General features: G+C 38.2%; 1 protein-coding gene across 3 annotated transcripts in view; it reads right to left on the reverse strand.

The window, feature by feature from the left end:
* Positions 1-17814, reverse strand: part of LOC149572267 (ARM repeat superfamily protein) — a 101029-nt gene that overhangs the window by 30668 nt on the left and 52547 nt on the right. For all 3 annotated transcript variants that reach the window (XM_089813500.1, XM_089813501.1, XM_089813502.1), the window contains exons 4-7: positions 16216-16307; positions 15400-15609; positions 15133-15324; positions 14741-14974 (exon numbers count right to left, since the gene is read on the reverse strand). In XM_089813500.1, coding sequence (XP_089669626.1) covers positions 14741-14974; positions 15133-15324; positions 15400-15609; positions 16216-16307 — 728 coding nt within the window. The remainder of the gene's footprint in view (positions 1-14740; positions 14975-15132; positions 15325-15399; positions 15610-16215; positions 16308-17814) is intronic.

Consider the following 17814-nt stretch of genomic DNA (forward strand, 5'->3'; position numbering starts at 1 on the left):
GATTTGTGGCCCCCTTGTCTTTAAGTTATACGGGCATTCCTTCGTGGAATGACCAATCACCTGGCAGATGTCACATAGTGACTTTTTGGGACATGCTCCTTTCGTGTGTCCGCTCTCTTTGCATTTCATGCACCACATTTCCCATTCATCATTTCGCCATGCACCCCCTTTCATTGTTTTAAACTCTTGCATCATGTGTTCCATATCCTTTTATAACACTTGTACCTTTTTATTAGATTCATCCTCGTCTGAGGATTCGTTGTTCTTGGATGATGACTTGCTTTTCTTTTTCTTCTTTAAAGTTTTGCTTTCACTTTCCAAATTCATCGCTCTATTGTATGCATTAGCGTACGACGTCGACGGTACAATCCTCATTTTTCTTCTCAAGGATGTATTTAATCCGTCAACGAACCATCTCTTTTTTAATTCATTCATTGGTTGGGTTTCCATCTTTCCGAGCAATTCCTTCAACCCTCTATTGTATGCTATAACAATTTCCTTCTTTCCTTGCTTACAACTGTAAATCCCTCTGACGATCTCATTGTCATCCGAAAGCAATTAAATATGGCTTGGAATTCTTTCCTGAGATCATCCCATGTATTTATTTTTTGCTTTGTCCATGCTTGCATACCAATCGATGGCAACACCCCATGGTGTTGCAGGAAACAGTTGAACTCATTCATCTTTGTCAGTAACAGCATTTGCCACCCAAATAGTTTTACACGTACAACAATGTCTTACAGGATCTTCTTTCCCATCACCACTAAACCTGGGTAATTTATGTTTCGGCCCTGCCATAACTAGCAATCACTGCGGTGCTATGGGTGGGTGTGGTGCTATAGGTGGTTGTTGTGTCCGTAACAATTGTCTGTGCACTTGTGCTTGTATGCACTGCGGTGTGATAACTTTTGGGAAGAGGCGTGGTCTACGATCGAATTGTACTCACTCGAACGATGTATCCGAGACAAAGTAATCATCGTGCACTTGTGTCCCTTCAGCACCTTGAGCCACACTGGTTCTCTCTTTACTTTTGTCCAAGTTCTCCACCTATGGCGTATGTAAGTTCAAAAACTCCTCCCTCATCCCCTCAACCAAATTCAACATTTGCCACGTCTCTTTGAGTAAGTACTCAGTACTTCTCAGTTGCATATGGTTAGGCGAACCCTGCTCTCCATTTAGTGCACCTCCTGCGGCACAAAAGTCACCCTCCGTTACCCCACCATCATACCTTTCAGCAAATTGCCAGAGCCTTTGTTGTCACTCAACTTGTTGTGCAAGAATCAAAGCTCGCTATACAGCGTGACTATCATCATTATTTTGTTCATTCCTATTTTTATTTTTGTTCAACTGATTTGGCATTAATCCTCTAAAAACATCATAGTTAACAAGAACACTTTTATTTATATAGTCTTTGTACATCATTATAGTTGTCTCTACGACCATTACAGAGGTTAGTGCTCTTCTTCACTCGCACTCTACTCACATTCCCATGGCCTAGGGCTCATGGGTTGGACCTTCAGTTGTTTCCATCATGCTCTTCTATCTCCCAATAGTTGCATTCTCAAAAGTTCTGAAGAGTTTGTTGCCTTCGCTGCTCCTGTGCGATCTCCTCGCGTTACCATCTCTAAGCTAGAATGGCTTGTGCAAACAGTCTGGGAAATTGATGCATCACTCGATTGGTTGTGGGGCTCACTTTCAGTGAGTCCCAGGTAGTGTCCTCCGAAACTTCTTCCCGTATGGCTTCTCTCTGGACAAAGGTCTCCATACTCAAGTGGAACAAAATGTGGAAGTTCTCTATCAGTTCGTGCTCCCCCTCGAACAACTCGGGAATTCCGTTTTCATTCACTCTCACGTTCTCCTCCAGAGGTATTCCCATTTACTCTATTTGTGGTATGTCATTGATCGTGTGGCTTTCCCTAGATTCGAAATAGCAACGGCACCAAATGTTTACCCTCATGGGGTAACAAAGACTATTTGCGTATAGAAAATAAAGTACTGAACATGAAATGTAAAGAGAGATAATAGTAATATATTCATTCATTGATCACCATACACAAACGTGCTCCATACCAACATGTCTCAAATGAGGAAATGATGCATACATATAGTGTGTGAGGGGTCACGAGGTGAACCGTCACGACTGTGTAATTCCCTTGGATGGGCCAACCATCTAACTACCCAATAACCAGACATCGTTAACATTGCCATCCTCTTCATAATTAATCAATCAATTAATTGGTTTTCAACTGGACTAGGGGCAAAATTTGGGTTTTCCTATGGTTTCTTGTGCATTTTTTATTATTGTTAGTATGTGTTATCATTAATTACATTTATCATGGTCTTTGCATTCTATTGCTACAAAGGCATTGCGGTCTTCAATATCATGGTGTCATAAAGCATATGTCTGCACTTGACAGTTTTTATCAATACTTGACACATTGTCATCTTGGTTCTTAATACCTTGCTGCATAATGTCAAGTAGAATATAATATATAGGTTGCTTATATAATCAAAACATGATCCTACTCCATTATTCCTCTCCTAGATTCTTTCATCATTCCAATCTACTTTCTATCCATATCACCCCTATCATTTTCCTCTTGCATCCCTTCATCCTTAATAATATAGTCCTATCCACTTTGAGAGCACACGTGTACTCTTAGAACTACATGTTCTCGCAAATGGGACTATTACTACCTTCACGTCATCCTTCCTCAACCCACTAGTAACTAGGGCATCATGCTACTAGTCCATATACCTTTTCTACCATCTTTTATAAAAAAAAATTGCATCAATTCATCATGTTGTGTTTGTGTCTATAGACACATAAATTTTTGTCTATGCCCAACCAACTTGACCTTCGCCCATTGTACCAACCTTCACCTTCATATCTCACCTTTAACCAAATAAGTTTACATTTATTTAATTATTTCTAGCCTTATCCCATGAAACTTCCTACTTAATTAATTAGTCAATAACAACTTAATTACTTAATAAATTAGTCAATAGCCCTAGAATCCATCTATATCAATCAAGATCTAAACTTGTCATCAAGTAACAACTGTCCCTAATCTCCTCTTGCTCACATGTGTAATAATAAAAGGTCACATCATAGCCACTTTACCTCTTTCACATATCATAAGCATGTATATTTCCCAAGCTACACCATCTCTTACACATGTCATAGACATTTCTCTTTCCAAGTTTTTCTCAATATGTATTCACACGTGTGAGCATACCTAACTCCTACACGTACACTCTTCTTGTGACACTTGTCGCAAGGCCAAGCCTTCTAATTGTAGCCTTTCACACAAAATAAAGGAAAAGAGACTTAAAAAGAAAACTCTATGGTACGAAAGATGGAATGTTCGGTATAGGTTAGTAACCCCAATAGCACCATGTCATGATGACTAGATTGTAAGACACTAATGACTACACACAATACGATTATTCATAACAAGTTATTTCAATGAAGTATCAAACAAACTAAGAACAAAGTTGCATAGTTTCATTTTAATCCTTCCTTTTCTGCAAACAACTACAAATTATTTTTAATCCTTCAAGGATCGGTCAACAGTAATCACTAACTTAGCTTCTATTTCTTACAGAAGTGCCACATCACACCTATTGGCTTAACAAGGCATCATCGTATCTCACTCTGCAATTGGACTGCTCTACCACCGATTATATATGCCTTAATCCTTGACCAGTCTCCTTGATCAGCTAACCCCTTCTAAAGTACTTGCTCTTACTTATGAATTGACTGACCCTTTCAATCGAGCATCAACCAATTGGTCAGTTCTTATAACTATCCACAACCAAATTAGTAAGTTCGATGACAATAACAATGTTTTGAATAGCAACAAGAAGTCTGACAATAAGATAAACCAAAAACAAAAACATAACAAAATAAATTTAGAAGAAAAAAATCAAAATGTAAGAAGAGTAATGCTCTTCCACCAAAAAGATTCATGAGCTCCTACTCATGCATTCAATTACCAAATGACCCAGCTTGCTAATCTTTTGTTCAATAAGAAAAGAAGAATCTTCCAATTGGTGACTTAACCACTTGACCAGATACTTGAAATATTTGCGTCTCATGTTCTTCTTCAACAATTATTAATCTAGAATCCATTATATATCAGGCACAATGTGAAATAGTTCCATGTTATTCATTGTAGGAAGGTGACTTTGCCTCTATTGTACCTTCTTCCCCATCCTCTTTGTAAGGGTGCAACTCTACCACGCTAAAGATTGGAGAAATGCCCAGGTCTCAAGGTAGGGCAAGGCTATTTCATAAGCCTTGGCTTAAATCCTTCTCAAAATTCTGCAGGGTCCCACTTTCTTCATTTTCACTTTGTTGTATTAACCTTTCACAAACCTCTCCTTCCTAAGGTGAGCCATTATAAGATCACCTACTTGAAAATTAACTTTCTTGGTTTTTTATCAGCGTAGAGCTTACAATGTCTATGGCAGCTATAGATTCTTGTAGCAAAATCTTCTCCGTCTATACTTCTTTTCTCCATAGCTCTAAGATATCAAATAAGTTCAAATACCCCTCTTGGATGCACACCATACAAAATCAAGAAAGAGTTGAAGCTTGTACTCCTACTTGGAAAATCATTGTGTGCAAACTCAACTCGGGCTAAAGTCAATCCCAATATCCAGGTATGCTACCAACAAGACATCTCAACATGTTTCCAAGACTCCTATTAACAACCTCTAGTTGGCCATCCATTTGGAGGTGATAAGTTGAACTAAAACTCAAATTTGTCCCTAATTTCTTCCACAAGGTTCTCCAAAAATGTCCCACAGATTTAGTATCCCAATCAGATTATTATACTTTTTGGAAAACTTATGCAATCTCACCACCTCTCACTACCTTTCTTACTAGGTATAAAATGGACCATTTTTTATAAACCTATCCACAATCACAAAGTTTAATTCATTGCCCCATACTTAACAGAATCCCATGGTCTAGATGGAACCAGCAGTGGCTAATAAAAACCAGCATTCTAACTCCTTCCTTTGGCATGTTGACAAACCATGCACATCTTCGCATGTCTCTTGACATCCATTTGCATCTTTGCCCAATGGTAATGTGCTTAACTGCAAATAACTTTTATCCTGTCCAAAATGTAAGCAAGGCTGCCGCAATGCTTCTCCTTCAATAAAGTATATCATAAACCATCTAGGTATGCACAATTTGTATCCTTCAGACAGCAACCTTCCTCTAGTGTAAAATACATCCATGGTCCTCTATCTCTGCTGATAGGACTATTGCAAGCTTCAAATGCCCCCTTGAAATCTGCATCATCTGCATAAATACTTCTTTAAGCTTTCAAAACCCACACTGTTCATTTGAATTTCTTGCACAATAAACTGTTCCTACTCAATGCATCAGCAAACTTATTCATTTTCCCACTTTTATGCTTCAATACAAAATTAAAATTTTGAAAATACTCTACCCATTTAGCATGCCTCTGATTTAATTTATGTTGGTTGTCCATGAATTGCAAAGCATGATTATCTGTATACGCCACAATATCCTTGGCCAGTAAGTAATGTCTCCACTTTTCCAGCAATTGAGCTAAGGCATAGAATTTAAGATCATGAGCAGTGTATTTCTTTTTAGCCTCATTCAATTTCTCACTAATATCATAGGTTTACCCTCTTGACTAAGTATAGGCCATATAGTCAATGCACTTGCATCACCCTTAACTTAGAAAGCCTTATCAGATTTAGGCAAAGCAACAAAAAAAGGCTACTCACTCACCTTATGTCTCAAAAATCAGAAATTCTTCCTAAATTCTTGGGTCCATTCAAATTGCCTTTTATTCCCTTTAGAGGATTCCAGAATAGGAGAAACAAAATGACTAAAATTATATATAACCTTCCTGTTAAAACTAGCAAGACCATGAAAACTCCTTACCTCCATTGCATTTTTAGGTGTTCGCCATTCAACAATGTCTTGAAACTTCTCGCTGTCCATTTTCAATCCATCTTTGGATGAAACAAAACCCTAGTTAATCAGTTCGCTCGGCATGAACACAAATTTCTTTAGGCTGATCTACAACTTTTTCTCATTCAACCTTTGTTGACTTGGTGGTCAGCACCTTCTTGGAGATTCTTAACATGGCTTAACCACCTCCCATGGATCGGGTTGAATCTGGCATTTGTATCGAGCAAAGATAGTTGGAGCTTTTGGTGCAACAGCAAATGATTCCAACAATTAGTATCAGAGCAGCAAAGATAGTTCGAGCTTTTGGTGCTACGGCAAATGATTCCAACAATTAGTATCAGAGCCTTGGGCATGGGTTCAAGTCTCCCTTCAATGGATGCTGAGGGGGAGACTGTTAACTTGGTGGTCAACACCTCCTTGGAAGATTCGCAACATGGCTTAACTGCCTCCCATGGATCGGCTTAAATCTGGCATTTGTATCAGGCATTGATAATTTGAGCTTTTGGTGCAACGGCAAATGATTCCAACAACCTTTTCATCTCCATCCTCAAATGCTACATGTGTTCCTCATTGGACCTCCTAAACACCAAAATGTCATCAAGATATACAATAACAAACTTCCCTAGGAATGGTTTCAAAACCTCACTCATAAGCCTCATAAAAGTGTTGGGTGCAATAGAAAGTCCAAACATCATAACCAGCCATTCATATAATCTATCACTAGTTTTAAACATTGTTTTCTACTCAACTCCAAGTCTGATTCTGATCTGATGGTAACCGGTTTTCAGATCTATTCCAGAAAAATTCATCAAGGGACTCAGACAATCCATTAAATCTTCAATTCTAGGAATAGGAAACCTGTTTCTAATAGTTACCTTATTTATAGCACTACAATCTGTACACATTCTCCATTCACCTCCTTTCTTAGACACTACAACAGTAGAAACAGCACAAGGTCTAAGGCTTTCCCTTATCAAGCCTTCCTTGAGTAGTTCTTCCAATTGTGCTCTAATCTCCTCATTCTGTTTTAAAGTCAATCTATATGCAGCCTTATTTGGAAGGTTAGCTCTTGGAATCAAATCCACATGGTGACTAATACTCCTCATAGGACTCAACTCACTGGGCAAAGTTCAGGATAGGCTCAAAAATATTCTTATTTAAGCCCAATAGAACCATGTGATTATAACCTGATTAAAAGAAACAAATGACTATACAGTATACAAATATGTAGAATAGATTCTTCCAATTGTTTTAATGTATTCCTTCGTGTTTTGTGAACAGCTAATAATTACATTTGACCCTTCAAGAATTGGTTAACGCCCACTGACTCGGCTTCTATTCCTTACAGGAAGTACCAAATCACACCCATTGGCTTAGCAAGCATCATCGTATTTCACTCTGCAATTGGACTATTCTACCATCGATTCTATATGCCTTCCTCCTTGACTAATCTCCTCCTCGATTAGCTAACACTTTCTCAAGTAGTCCCTCTTCCTCATGAATTGATCACCCCCTGTCCACCGACCAATTGGTTATTATAACTGTTGACAAACGATTTGGTCTATTTAGCAACAAGAATTTTTTTCTAAACAATGTGAGTAAGTCTAACAAGATAAACCAAAACAAAACATAACAAGCAAAATAAGAAGAAAACTATTATGTAAAAAGAATAATGCTCATGCAATCATCCACCTTTTTGTATCCTCATGCTTTCATCTCTTCTATCCTCACCATCTTCATCCCAACATCATGCTTCTGGTTTGAGCAACCACATTCCACCCTATACAACTTTGAAAGGCTTAAATAAAGTGGAGAAGGGTGCATTTGCTTCCACTCAATCCATGAAATGAGAAGGTAAAAGACAAGGTAATATTGAGTTTTCCGTTTCTATTGTTTACTCATGTAATATACCCTTTGATCACACACAAAACTGAACACAATTGATGGCGATAACATATAAACCAATACAAATCAATAATCATCATATTGTAATATGTTGAGAGCATCCATGTAATCAATTGATTCACTAGAACTACAAGCAACCCCAGCGCTACCCCTACTAGCTACAGTATGCAAGTCTTGTGTAGTTGCTGTTGGAATCACCGTTACCGTTACACCAAGCTCGAGCTTTCAATGAACATCACAACAACCAAAGACAAGGATCCATGGGAGGCGGTTAAGCACATGTCACAAATCTACTAGCCTATGCTGAACAGTACCAACCTCCCAACAATCCCCCCCCCCCCAACATGACCCGAGGGATTTGAACCCATAACCCAGCGCTCTGATACCAATTGTTGGAATCACCATTGTCATTACACCAAAAGCTCGAGCATTCAATGAACGTCACAACAGCCACACAACAGCCAGAGACAAAGATCCACAGGAGGCGATTAAGCACATGTCACAAATCCATCGGTCTATGTTGAACAGTACCTTCACCTAAAGGGGACAGAGGCACCAACCTCCCGATAGTTGCTCCATGCCTCATGCCCCTAATCATTGATAGAAACTTTGGAGAGTTCCGCACAAAAAAATGTAAGTCTACATTCTCACAAAGTACTAGCACACTACTTCCTAGTAACATAAAAGTCACTTTTAAATAGTGTTCCATGGAGTTCGGGACAAGGGGATAGGGAACAAGCTACGAGAACGTTGGGACCAAGCACCTAAGTTTGGGGATGGCAGTGGGCAACGCAAATAAATTTAGACTGTGAAAATTAGTTACAAAAATATGTGTAAGGATAAGAACAATGAATGAAACCTTGTCGCACTACATACAGGTTATGCTAATAAACATGACAATAATTGCTTTGAAATTTGAGCATTAACAATGGTTGGCTGAGTTTTGCAAATTTGGAGGCAAACCAAGAATAGCGACTGACACTTTGGCATTTCAGTGAAGTTTAAACTAATAAAACAATAAAAATAGAAATGGTAGCATTAACAATAAGAATGGTACATAAAGGTGTAGGTTCAAGGGGCATTGCCCCTTGCAAATGCTTGGAGCAAAGGCCCCAACAAGGTCTAGGGGAAGACCGCTACTTTTTTTTTAGGTTGGAACTTCTAATTGGAAGAAGGGAGACTCCCAAGTGTCCCCAAGATAATAAGTCAAAGCCTAGGAGTCCCTGTGACAACCTATTGACATCGCGTTGTCTCAATGATTTCCTAACAATTTGATGTTTCCCCCAAGTGCTCAAGTGCTCACATTCCAAAAACTTCCCCACATTTTAAGCATTAAGTTCAATTGTGGATGAATATTTCAATTGCACCAATATTGGGTATTTGGATGAATGATTACAATATGAAAATCCTCCTTTACCTTTGGAGAATGCATCATCTGTGTAGTTGTTTCAATTGGCAAAATAAAGCTTGGTTAAGGAATTCATTCATCTAAGCATTATTCGTTGATATCATTGTCCTTCAAAGTAGCATAGATTCTCTAAACCCTTGACCTTTTTATCTTTTTCAAGTCTAACTTTGAGCCAATATTCAAGCTCCAACCATTTCAAGGAAAAGAGTTGATTATGTCTACGAAAACTTACATAAGACATCGACAAGATCACATCATATTCACTAAGTTATATCCAACATTAAGTCACTAGTTTGCACTGCAAACATTGGGGTTTCTTCATTTGATCACACATTTATTTCATTGTTTGGCATTTGAGGTTTTCTTGTTCAAGAGAGAGTAGGATACTTGGTATCTTATACTGTATGTTGGAGTGGTCAAAAAACTCACATCAACATATCCCTAGGCCCTAAAAAATGGCCTTGAACCCAAAACCATGATTAAAACGAAGGGGCTTGTTCCACCCCCAATATCTAGCACTTTTGTCATTAATGTAATTAAACAAAGGAGATAATGGCCAAAAATAGGACCAAAACCCAAAGTGTCTTATCAAATTATCAAAAAAAAATTGCAAAGAAAAAGGACTTAAAAAAGTCCAACGATGAGATGAACTCACAAAGAAAACTCACCCAAGACTTAAGCAAAGGAGATTGCTGGCTTCTAAGAGATTGAAGAAGTGTTGATATTGACAATTTTGTCACCATTTATCCCATTGCAGATCAAAGACATCTTCCATGGGATAAGTTATGTGGTTTTCGGGCACTCAATGATGCAATTTCTGCATTTTTTGGCCAAAAATCAGTTGTGTAGTTTCAAACAAAATTAGGTGCACGAAACTAAGCAGTGCAATTCATGAGTTGAAGGAGTTAGGTTCGTGATTAGTTCAAATTTGGGTCACAAAGGCACAAAGGCCGCCAATCGCATGATCGCAGATCGTTTAAGCAATATGAAGTCTTAAGTTGCGAAGTCGCAATGGAGAGCAATAGTCAAGTTTAAATAGTTTTTGCATCTTCACACGCAGTCAAGGGTAACCTGTGGTTTGGGTTGCAATGATGTGGAATGCTTTGTTCGCACTTTCACAAGGTTAAATGTTAAACTCCAGTTTCAAGTTGCGAGAATGCACCGAGTGGACACATGTCATGGTAGGCCCGATTCATATGTAATGCTTTCATCGCATCGTCACAAGGTTATGAGGTATGTTAATGTAATCAGTTTCGAAGGAGTGTCTTTTTGATAAATGCAGACAAGCTTAAATAGCTACCACTCCATCGATAAGCTTTAGTGTTTCAAGTTGCGACGGTGCGAAAGTCAAACAGCCTCGGTCAAGATTCAATTATCATGGCCTCGCACGATTAAGCTAGGAGTAAAGAATTTAAGTTGTGAAGCTGCGAGGGACAACTGACAGTTAAAGGAAGTGGTCGTCGCAAGTGTCTGAGCTATAGCGAAATCTTAAGCTACGAAGGTGCGGATGGTGATCATGGCAGTTAAGATTCAGGGCAGGCACAGTGTCGCATGGAGTTAATGCTAACACCTGGTTTAGGCTACGAAGTGGCGAAAGCTTTGGTTGCATCTTCCCAGGGTTAATACTGTGGTTAAAAATTTAGGCTATGAAGGTTTCATCCGCAATTAATTTCTTGAGTTGTGAAGCTGCAAAATCAGCCAGCAGTCATCTGGAACAGTGGTTGCAACATCACACAGTTAAAGCAAGGGTTATGTCTAGCAGTTGCGAGGGTGTGAAGCGGTCAGTTTGCGGGTCATCACTGGGTCGCACCAGTTAATGAATTGAAATGATTTCAAGTTGCAAAGCAGCGATAAGGCATAAATATTGTCGCAATTTTGCAAGGCCATGCCGTTAATGAAGGTAAAGGGTTGTGAAGTAGCGAACAAGAAAGAGGCGCAGTGTCGCAGGTCAACAAGGAGAATAAGAACAGGTGAGGTGGAGGAATATTTCAAGGGATATGAGGCCACCTGGCAAAGTTCACTATTGAATGATGACATGGCTGACCTAGCATGGTTGTGAACGCCAAACTAAGCAGCTCGTTGATGGCGAACAAGTCCTTTTGATCATCTGCAATAACTTTTTGGTGTTCTCTATACCTGATAAATGCAGATTTCCGCCTACCACCGTCATGGTTATCCATCGACTAGCCAGAGCAGTTATGGCCGTCATTTCTGTCTCTTCAGGGCTCAATTAGCACGCAAAATTAGATTTTCTGCATGGAGACGTGCATCTGATTGGATTTCCTTTCCGATTCTCAGTTATTGCTCTCCTCTGCAATCTCAACTCCACCTGGTTGGGGTTTGAACTTAATGTAACATTAGAGTTATGCCTGAACTCTATAAAAGACAGTTGTAAATATGTTTTAGAGGTTCTTCTTTGTTCTGTTATGTCTACTTGTAGTAGCCTTGTGCTCTGCAACTGTATTCTTTGCCTTCCATTAATGAAATAGCTCTCTTCTTTACCTCTTCTTGCCAGTCATTATTTGTGCATATATCTTGCCTGGTTTTGAATGTTTTCTTTCCTAGTTTCTAAAGGTTGTATGTTGTGTTCAAATTGTTGATGATTGTTGTATTGCAAAGATGTTTTTCCCCTCAGCATTTGATTAGTTCCAAACCTGCATGTGATTCTTTCGGAGTAGAATAGAAACAGGAACTATGTATTTGGGTTTTTCATTGATGTGTTGTGCATATAAGGGCAAAGTTGTAACCGTTTCAATTAGGTGCATCACCCCCCCTTTCCCTTTCAGCCATTTGCTTTCTTGCATCTCCTTCTCCCTTTTCCTCTCAAGCAATAGTTAGGTGCATCCTAATTGTAAGGAAGTCGACCTTCTCCGGAGACTCAATCTCATAGTTCAAGTCCCATAGCTTGGATATTGTTTCCATGTTACATAAGGTCGCTTGAGGGTCATACCTCAAGCAAGGGTGCAGACTTTTGTGTCAATAGTTGCCACAGCTCTTCAGCTGCATTAAGGATATAATGGAGCAAGTACTTCCGAAAAAGACCATTTCAACTTCTACAAAGATACCTAATAATGCGCCTGTAGGAGACTTATGAGAATCCTAGACAGGCAAGATGGTCAACCCACAAAGCTACCCTCATGTTTCACTCAATTAGAGCAGCCATGCTGCCAGCCCAATAACACCTGCTCACAGTCCTACTGTGACTAACTAAAGGTGAACTACATGGTGAAAATGCTAAACCCACAAATCAATGTTGCATGGAACTGAATTGAGATACAAAATATCAGATACAAATAGGCCATTTACAAAGACCCCAATATGGATACGACCTTCATGAAAACAAAGACATATTTTACACAATTTTCTAAGTTATTTGAGGGGATTTTCATTACTTTGAAAGCAATATGGACATAATTGCTACTAACATATTTATAAGTTCATTTAACAATTTACAATTTGCAAAAAACCGTGAGTTACGTTGAAAGATAACCTAAAAATAAGTTGCTGAAGTAGACAAATATTTCATTTGTCTTCCTCATTTGGTTTGGGTTTCCTTTATACCCCAAAAAAAAATGTCTGATTAAAGATTTTTTTAGTTTAGTTTAGAAAAAATAATGTCAATATTTTTTACAATCAAATCACACAAACAAATGACTTTGTTGGAAAATCAACATTTTTTGGGTATATGTGGGACCACATTCAATAGATACAGATATGGGGATACAGATGCTCAGGGAGGGGCTAAGTTATAGCTAGCTACTTCACCACAGATAGTTAATTTTCTGTTGATTGTGCTTTCTTTACTACTTTGGTTTTGACGTTGCTGCTAACTTGATGAGTCTTTATGAAATTTCATTGATATGATTCCTGCTGTTATTATAACCTGTGATCTTAAATATGTCAGCAGCACATAAGCATTTGTTTTTTGTGGTCAATTAAAGATGATCGTAAGCTGTGTTTTATGTGTTAGTGGTTATGATGATTATGTTCTGTTTTGAAAGGAAAAATTGTTCACTGATTCTAATGTTGCCTTTTCTTGAAATCTATAAGGAGAAGGTCCACATGAATGCTTTGAAACCCGGGAACATGCAACCCACTCCCCACAAAATCCCGAAGCACCTAGTGCATTGATGTCTCAAGCACGGGTACTTGGAAGTACCCGAGTACCCCCACCTCCACCATTCCACAACCCAAGCGCTGCCAGGATGCGTCTGGAACGCGGGGACACACGGACATCCCCGCTACATAGGAGGGACTCCTAGTTGTCCATCGACCATCCCAGGGACGTCTGGGCGTCTCCTGTCAGCAACCACCATCCAAGTTTTAAAAAAAAGTAATTTTTGATAAAAGTGAGCTAATATAAATCCTATTTGCTGATACTTTGAATTTTGTTTTTCGAATGCTACAATGTTGAATGTCCAATGATTCTGGTTTGTGTTGCAATTTTGCTATGTTTAAGTATTTTAATTTGATATGTTATACTGAAACATCATTTCATCACTAGCATTTCAAGTTCTCTACGTACAGTATACTACTATACAGCGCCCACCCCCCACCATCCCCCCACTGTCCCAAACTTGAGGCCTTTTGTCTCCCTGTCCTAGAAACTTGTCCTGGCATCCCAACATCCCCCAGTGCCGGTATTACACCGAATGAATGCTACTGGTATGTAATTCTTTTTCTAAGTAATATAGTATATATTTTGGTGTGTTCATAAAAATACAATTATTAATCCATCAGATGTAGAGTCAGTTCCAAACATTCAACAATTTTCAATTTCTGGCATTTGAACATCTATGTTAGCCAGATCAATTGTAGACTTCAATCATTCCCTCAAAATAAGGCTGTCATTTTATCAAGGTTATTCTCATGTTGATCAATTTGAAGACTTCGTTCTTCGTACAGTTTTCTTCTCAAGCAATGATTCTGGCATCCTTACTATCAAGCAAGTTATGGAAAAGCTCTGAAGGATAGGTTTTTCTGATCAAGCACGCATTATCTTTAGAGTATACCAACGATTTCCAAACATCCACTTGCTTCCTAAATTCTCCATTAAGCTATTAATATTATTTTAGGGGAATATACTTCCCAGTAATGCATGCAATGAGGGTGTCAGATGCTAGTTATTTAGAAATGACCTCATTAGTCGACTTTCAATAAGATATATTTCTTTAAAATTTTGCTTCTTTTGTTTTATCAGATATTTTCATTATCATTATATATTGTCAAACAAGAATGTCAAGCTCAACAAAATCATGTGTAGAATACGAGAGATGCTGGGAAGTTCAACAAAACCCAAGGCTAAACTTTTAATTTCTTTCTTCATATTTCAGAAAGATAACACCTAAGGCTATGGATTTTATGCCACTTAACTAGTCCATCTAGCAAATGAAGAAAGTAAACATTCACAAAGGTCCTGCTGATTCATATGCTCAGAAATACAAATACAGGGAACTCAAACAAACCTGCAAATATCCACGCTTGTCTGCCGGAGATGAGATAAAGATTTTAAACAAAATTGAGAGAAAATTTCGCGAATATGAGGTCAAAGCCTTCATATTTTTAGCTGAAACTTCTGATGTATAATGAAACTTGGCTCTTTGCTCGGCATCACTAACTTCCAAAGATTCAAAATCTTCAACAATATTTGAGTAACCTTGGCTTTCATCCTGAGCCTTTCTGTTTTGTTGTATAAGTATCTGACAACACGATTACTTAAAATGAGTATTCTTGTTTTGTTGTATAAGTATCTAACATGATTACCTAAAAAGGGTATTCGTTACCACTGGCATAAAGTAGATTTGTTCTTTTGATATTGATTATGCTTCGTAAAAAAAGAAGAGGATGCAATTAAAACCTGCAAGCTTGAGCAAATTATGCCACGTAAATCTGCTTCTTTAGTTAGTGCATCACCCAACGTCTTTGCAAGAAACTGAAAATTCTGAGCTGTATCCACAGGGTAGTTACAAAATGATGGCAATAATGCCCACAGAGAATGAACACAGGCTTGTCTGTTTCGTGAAGCAACCGGACGCCCCTCCGTTTCAAGCTGCAGTACAAAATGCCTACTGAATAAATTATAGAAAAACTCAAATGAAAAATGTAAAGAATGACTGATGTCTACCAGTAAGGCCTTCTCCTGCAATTTCCTTGCTAAACCGAGAATGTGATCAGCAAAGAACTTCAGGCTAGCTCCAACTATGTGCTGTTTTAGTATGGGGATCAACCATATGTTGGACTCTGACAAATCTTCATGGTCTAAGTTCAGAGGCAGTATATGCAAAAGTTTCTCTGGGCCCATTGCAGCAACAGCTGAACCAACACTCATGTGCAGCTGAAAGATGACAAAAATGTGCTTGTGAGACATAACTGAAAAATATCAACAAACACAAACAATACTTTGACTTTGACTAAATGAGGCAGTATATAAAATGTCAAAACTTTTACTGCAAAATAGCAGACACATTCCAAACAATTTCTGAGGCAATGAACTCCTGTAAAATCAAACGATTTTACTTTGAAAAATTGAGTCACATAAGTATATTACATAGCCATGATATTTTGATTAATTTCCTATAGCTGCAAGTTAAAAAGAGCACAACTTGAAGTGGAAAGGAGAACAAGAGGTGCAGTTTAATTTATGTGTCCATTCATTCCCCTGGTGCAGCTTCATCTTTTGGTCAAAGATGAAGCAGAAAGTGGAAAACTTTAAACTATAGTATCCAAACATAAGCATCATGTATTCATGGCATTATATTAATCATTACTCCACTGTCTACAACATGACTGACATTGTAATTTAAATAAAACTTTCAGACCATATAATATTCAACCCATCGTTAGCATTTTGCTAATACGTTATTTGTAAACATTGTAAAAATTCAAAATTTCAAAGTCATCAGAAAATCAATCAAAATACTATGTACAAAATCCTAGCTACCTGTTTTCTGCATGTGAGATCTTCATCTGACAAATTCTGCATGTCAGATAAACTCCTCAAGACACCCCCCATGAGAAAATAAGAAGATTCTCCTGCAGTTCAAACCAATGTCAGCACTTCAAATGGTAAACAAAGCCCTTGATGGCTGTCAATGAAACATTACCAAAAAGAAAAGAAAAGAAAAAAGCCAGCATAATCTCTCAGTTTCTTCTCCCTCATTCAAAACTCTTAACCCAATTTGCTCTAATGTCAAAACAGCCTTTGGAAACACACTGAAAGTGCATTACAAGAGGTTACATACAATGGCATATGCCTCAAGGACATCCTAGAACTTTCATATATAATATAACAAGCTTTATGAATGTGAAGTGTGTGAACCTGCATAAAGTTGTAACATAGAAACCACTGGCTAGTCTTATATCACAATTTCCATTGTCCCTTTACATCAGTTTGTTGAAGGGGAAATAACAATCAGCACTACCACTGGATAGTTTTATATCACAATTTCCATTGTCCATATACATCAGTTTGTAAAAGGGGAAATAACAATCAGCACTAGCAAACAACATTTTTTCTCTCAAGAAGAAGATTTGAATTTGAAATGCAAAACTTTCCATTGAGTCATATTTGCCAATTCCACTGAGGGCACTGAAGAAGAGAATTTGAATTTGAAAGGCAAAACTTTCCATTGAGTCATCTTTGCCAGTTCTACTGAGGGCATCCAATGCCATTTGTCCATATAAGTATTCAGGACCATCAGAAATGATAAATGAAATTTTGAACCCCTGTACAAGGCATAAAATTCACTGCACTAATTTTCTTATTGCTGCTTAGAAAAGGATTTTTACTCATAATAGGCACCAATCTATACAGATTTGGAATAGAATGCACAGCTTCTACCAGTTTGTATAAGATAAGATAAGATAATAATATTAATTTCCAACAAAAGATCAACAAACGGGTCCAAGGGACTGAAAGATACAACAGTGATGAGGAGTAACCCAGCGGGAACACCAAAACAGTGTCCGGGAAAGAGAGAACGAGAAAGCAAAGAAAAGAAATGAGACAAGTAACAAACGAGAGAAGGACTATAAATCCTTTCTTGGTGAGAAGAAATCCAGCACCGAAGGATAAGGTCCATGGTGAACAGGGGTCCGGGCCTGTCTCTGAGAAGAACTGGAGGTGTGGTACCATCTCTGGTGAACCGGCGACACAGTCTAACAGATCTGGTCTGTCCGGAGATGGGTGTAGCAAGTGGCCGCTTCATGCCCCTAGAGGGTGACATGGGTGGAAAAATTGTGGACCTAAATAAATTGTAATACAGGTGCCAGCAAGAAAATCAAGCCATTTCAAGACATAATTAAGCTATTCACAATTAACAATTATAATCTCAAGCACAACAACATATTTCTTGGCTACAGATCCCATGCTGGATTTGGCATCATCACTACCAGAATACAGCAACAACAAACTCAATGAAATATGACTACACTAACAAATTATTTGTGCCCTAAATGAATTTGTGCTGCACCCTCCATTGACATCTCACAGAACAATAATTTCTTCTGTACCTACTGATCCTTTCAACACTTGCCAAAA

Source organism: Cupressus sempervirens, chromosome 2 (assembly GCF_028749045.1).
Source record: "Cupressus sempervirens isolate cs-2001-9-10 chromosome 2, ASM2874904v1, whole genome shotgun sequence".
Lineage (NCBI taxonomy): Eukaryota > Viridiplantae > Streptophyta > Pinopsida > Cupressales > Cupressaceae > Cupressus > Cupressus sempervirens.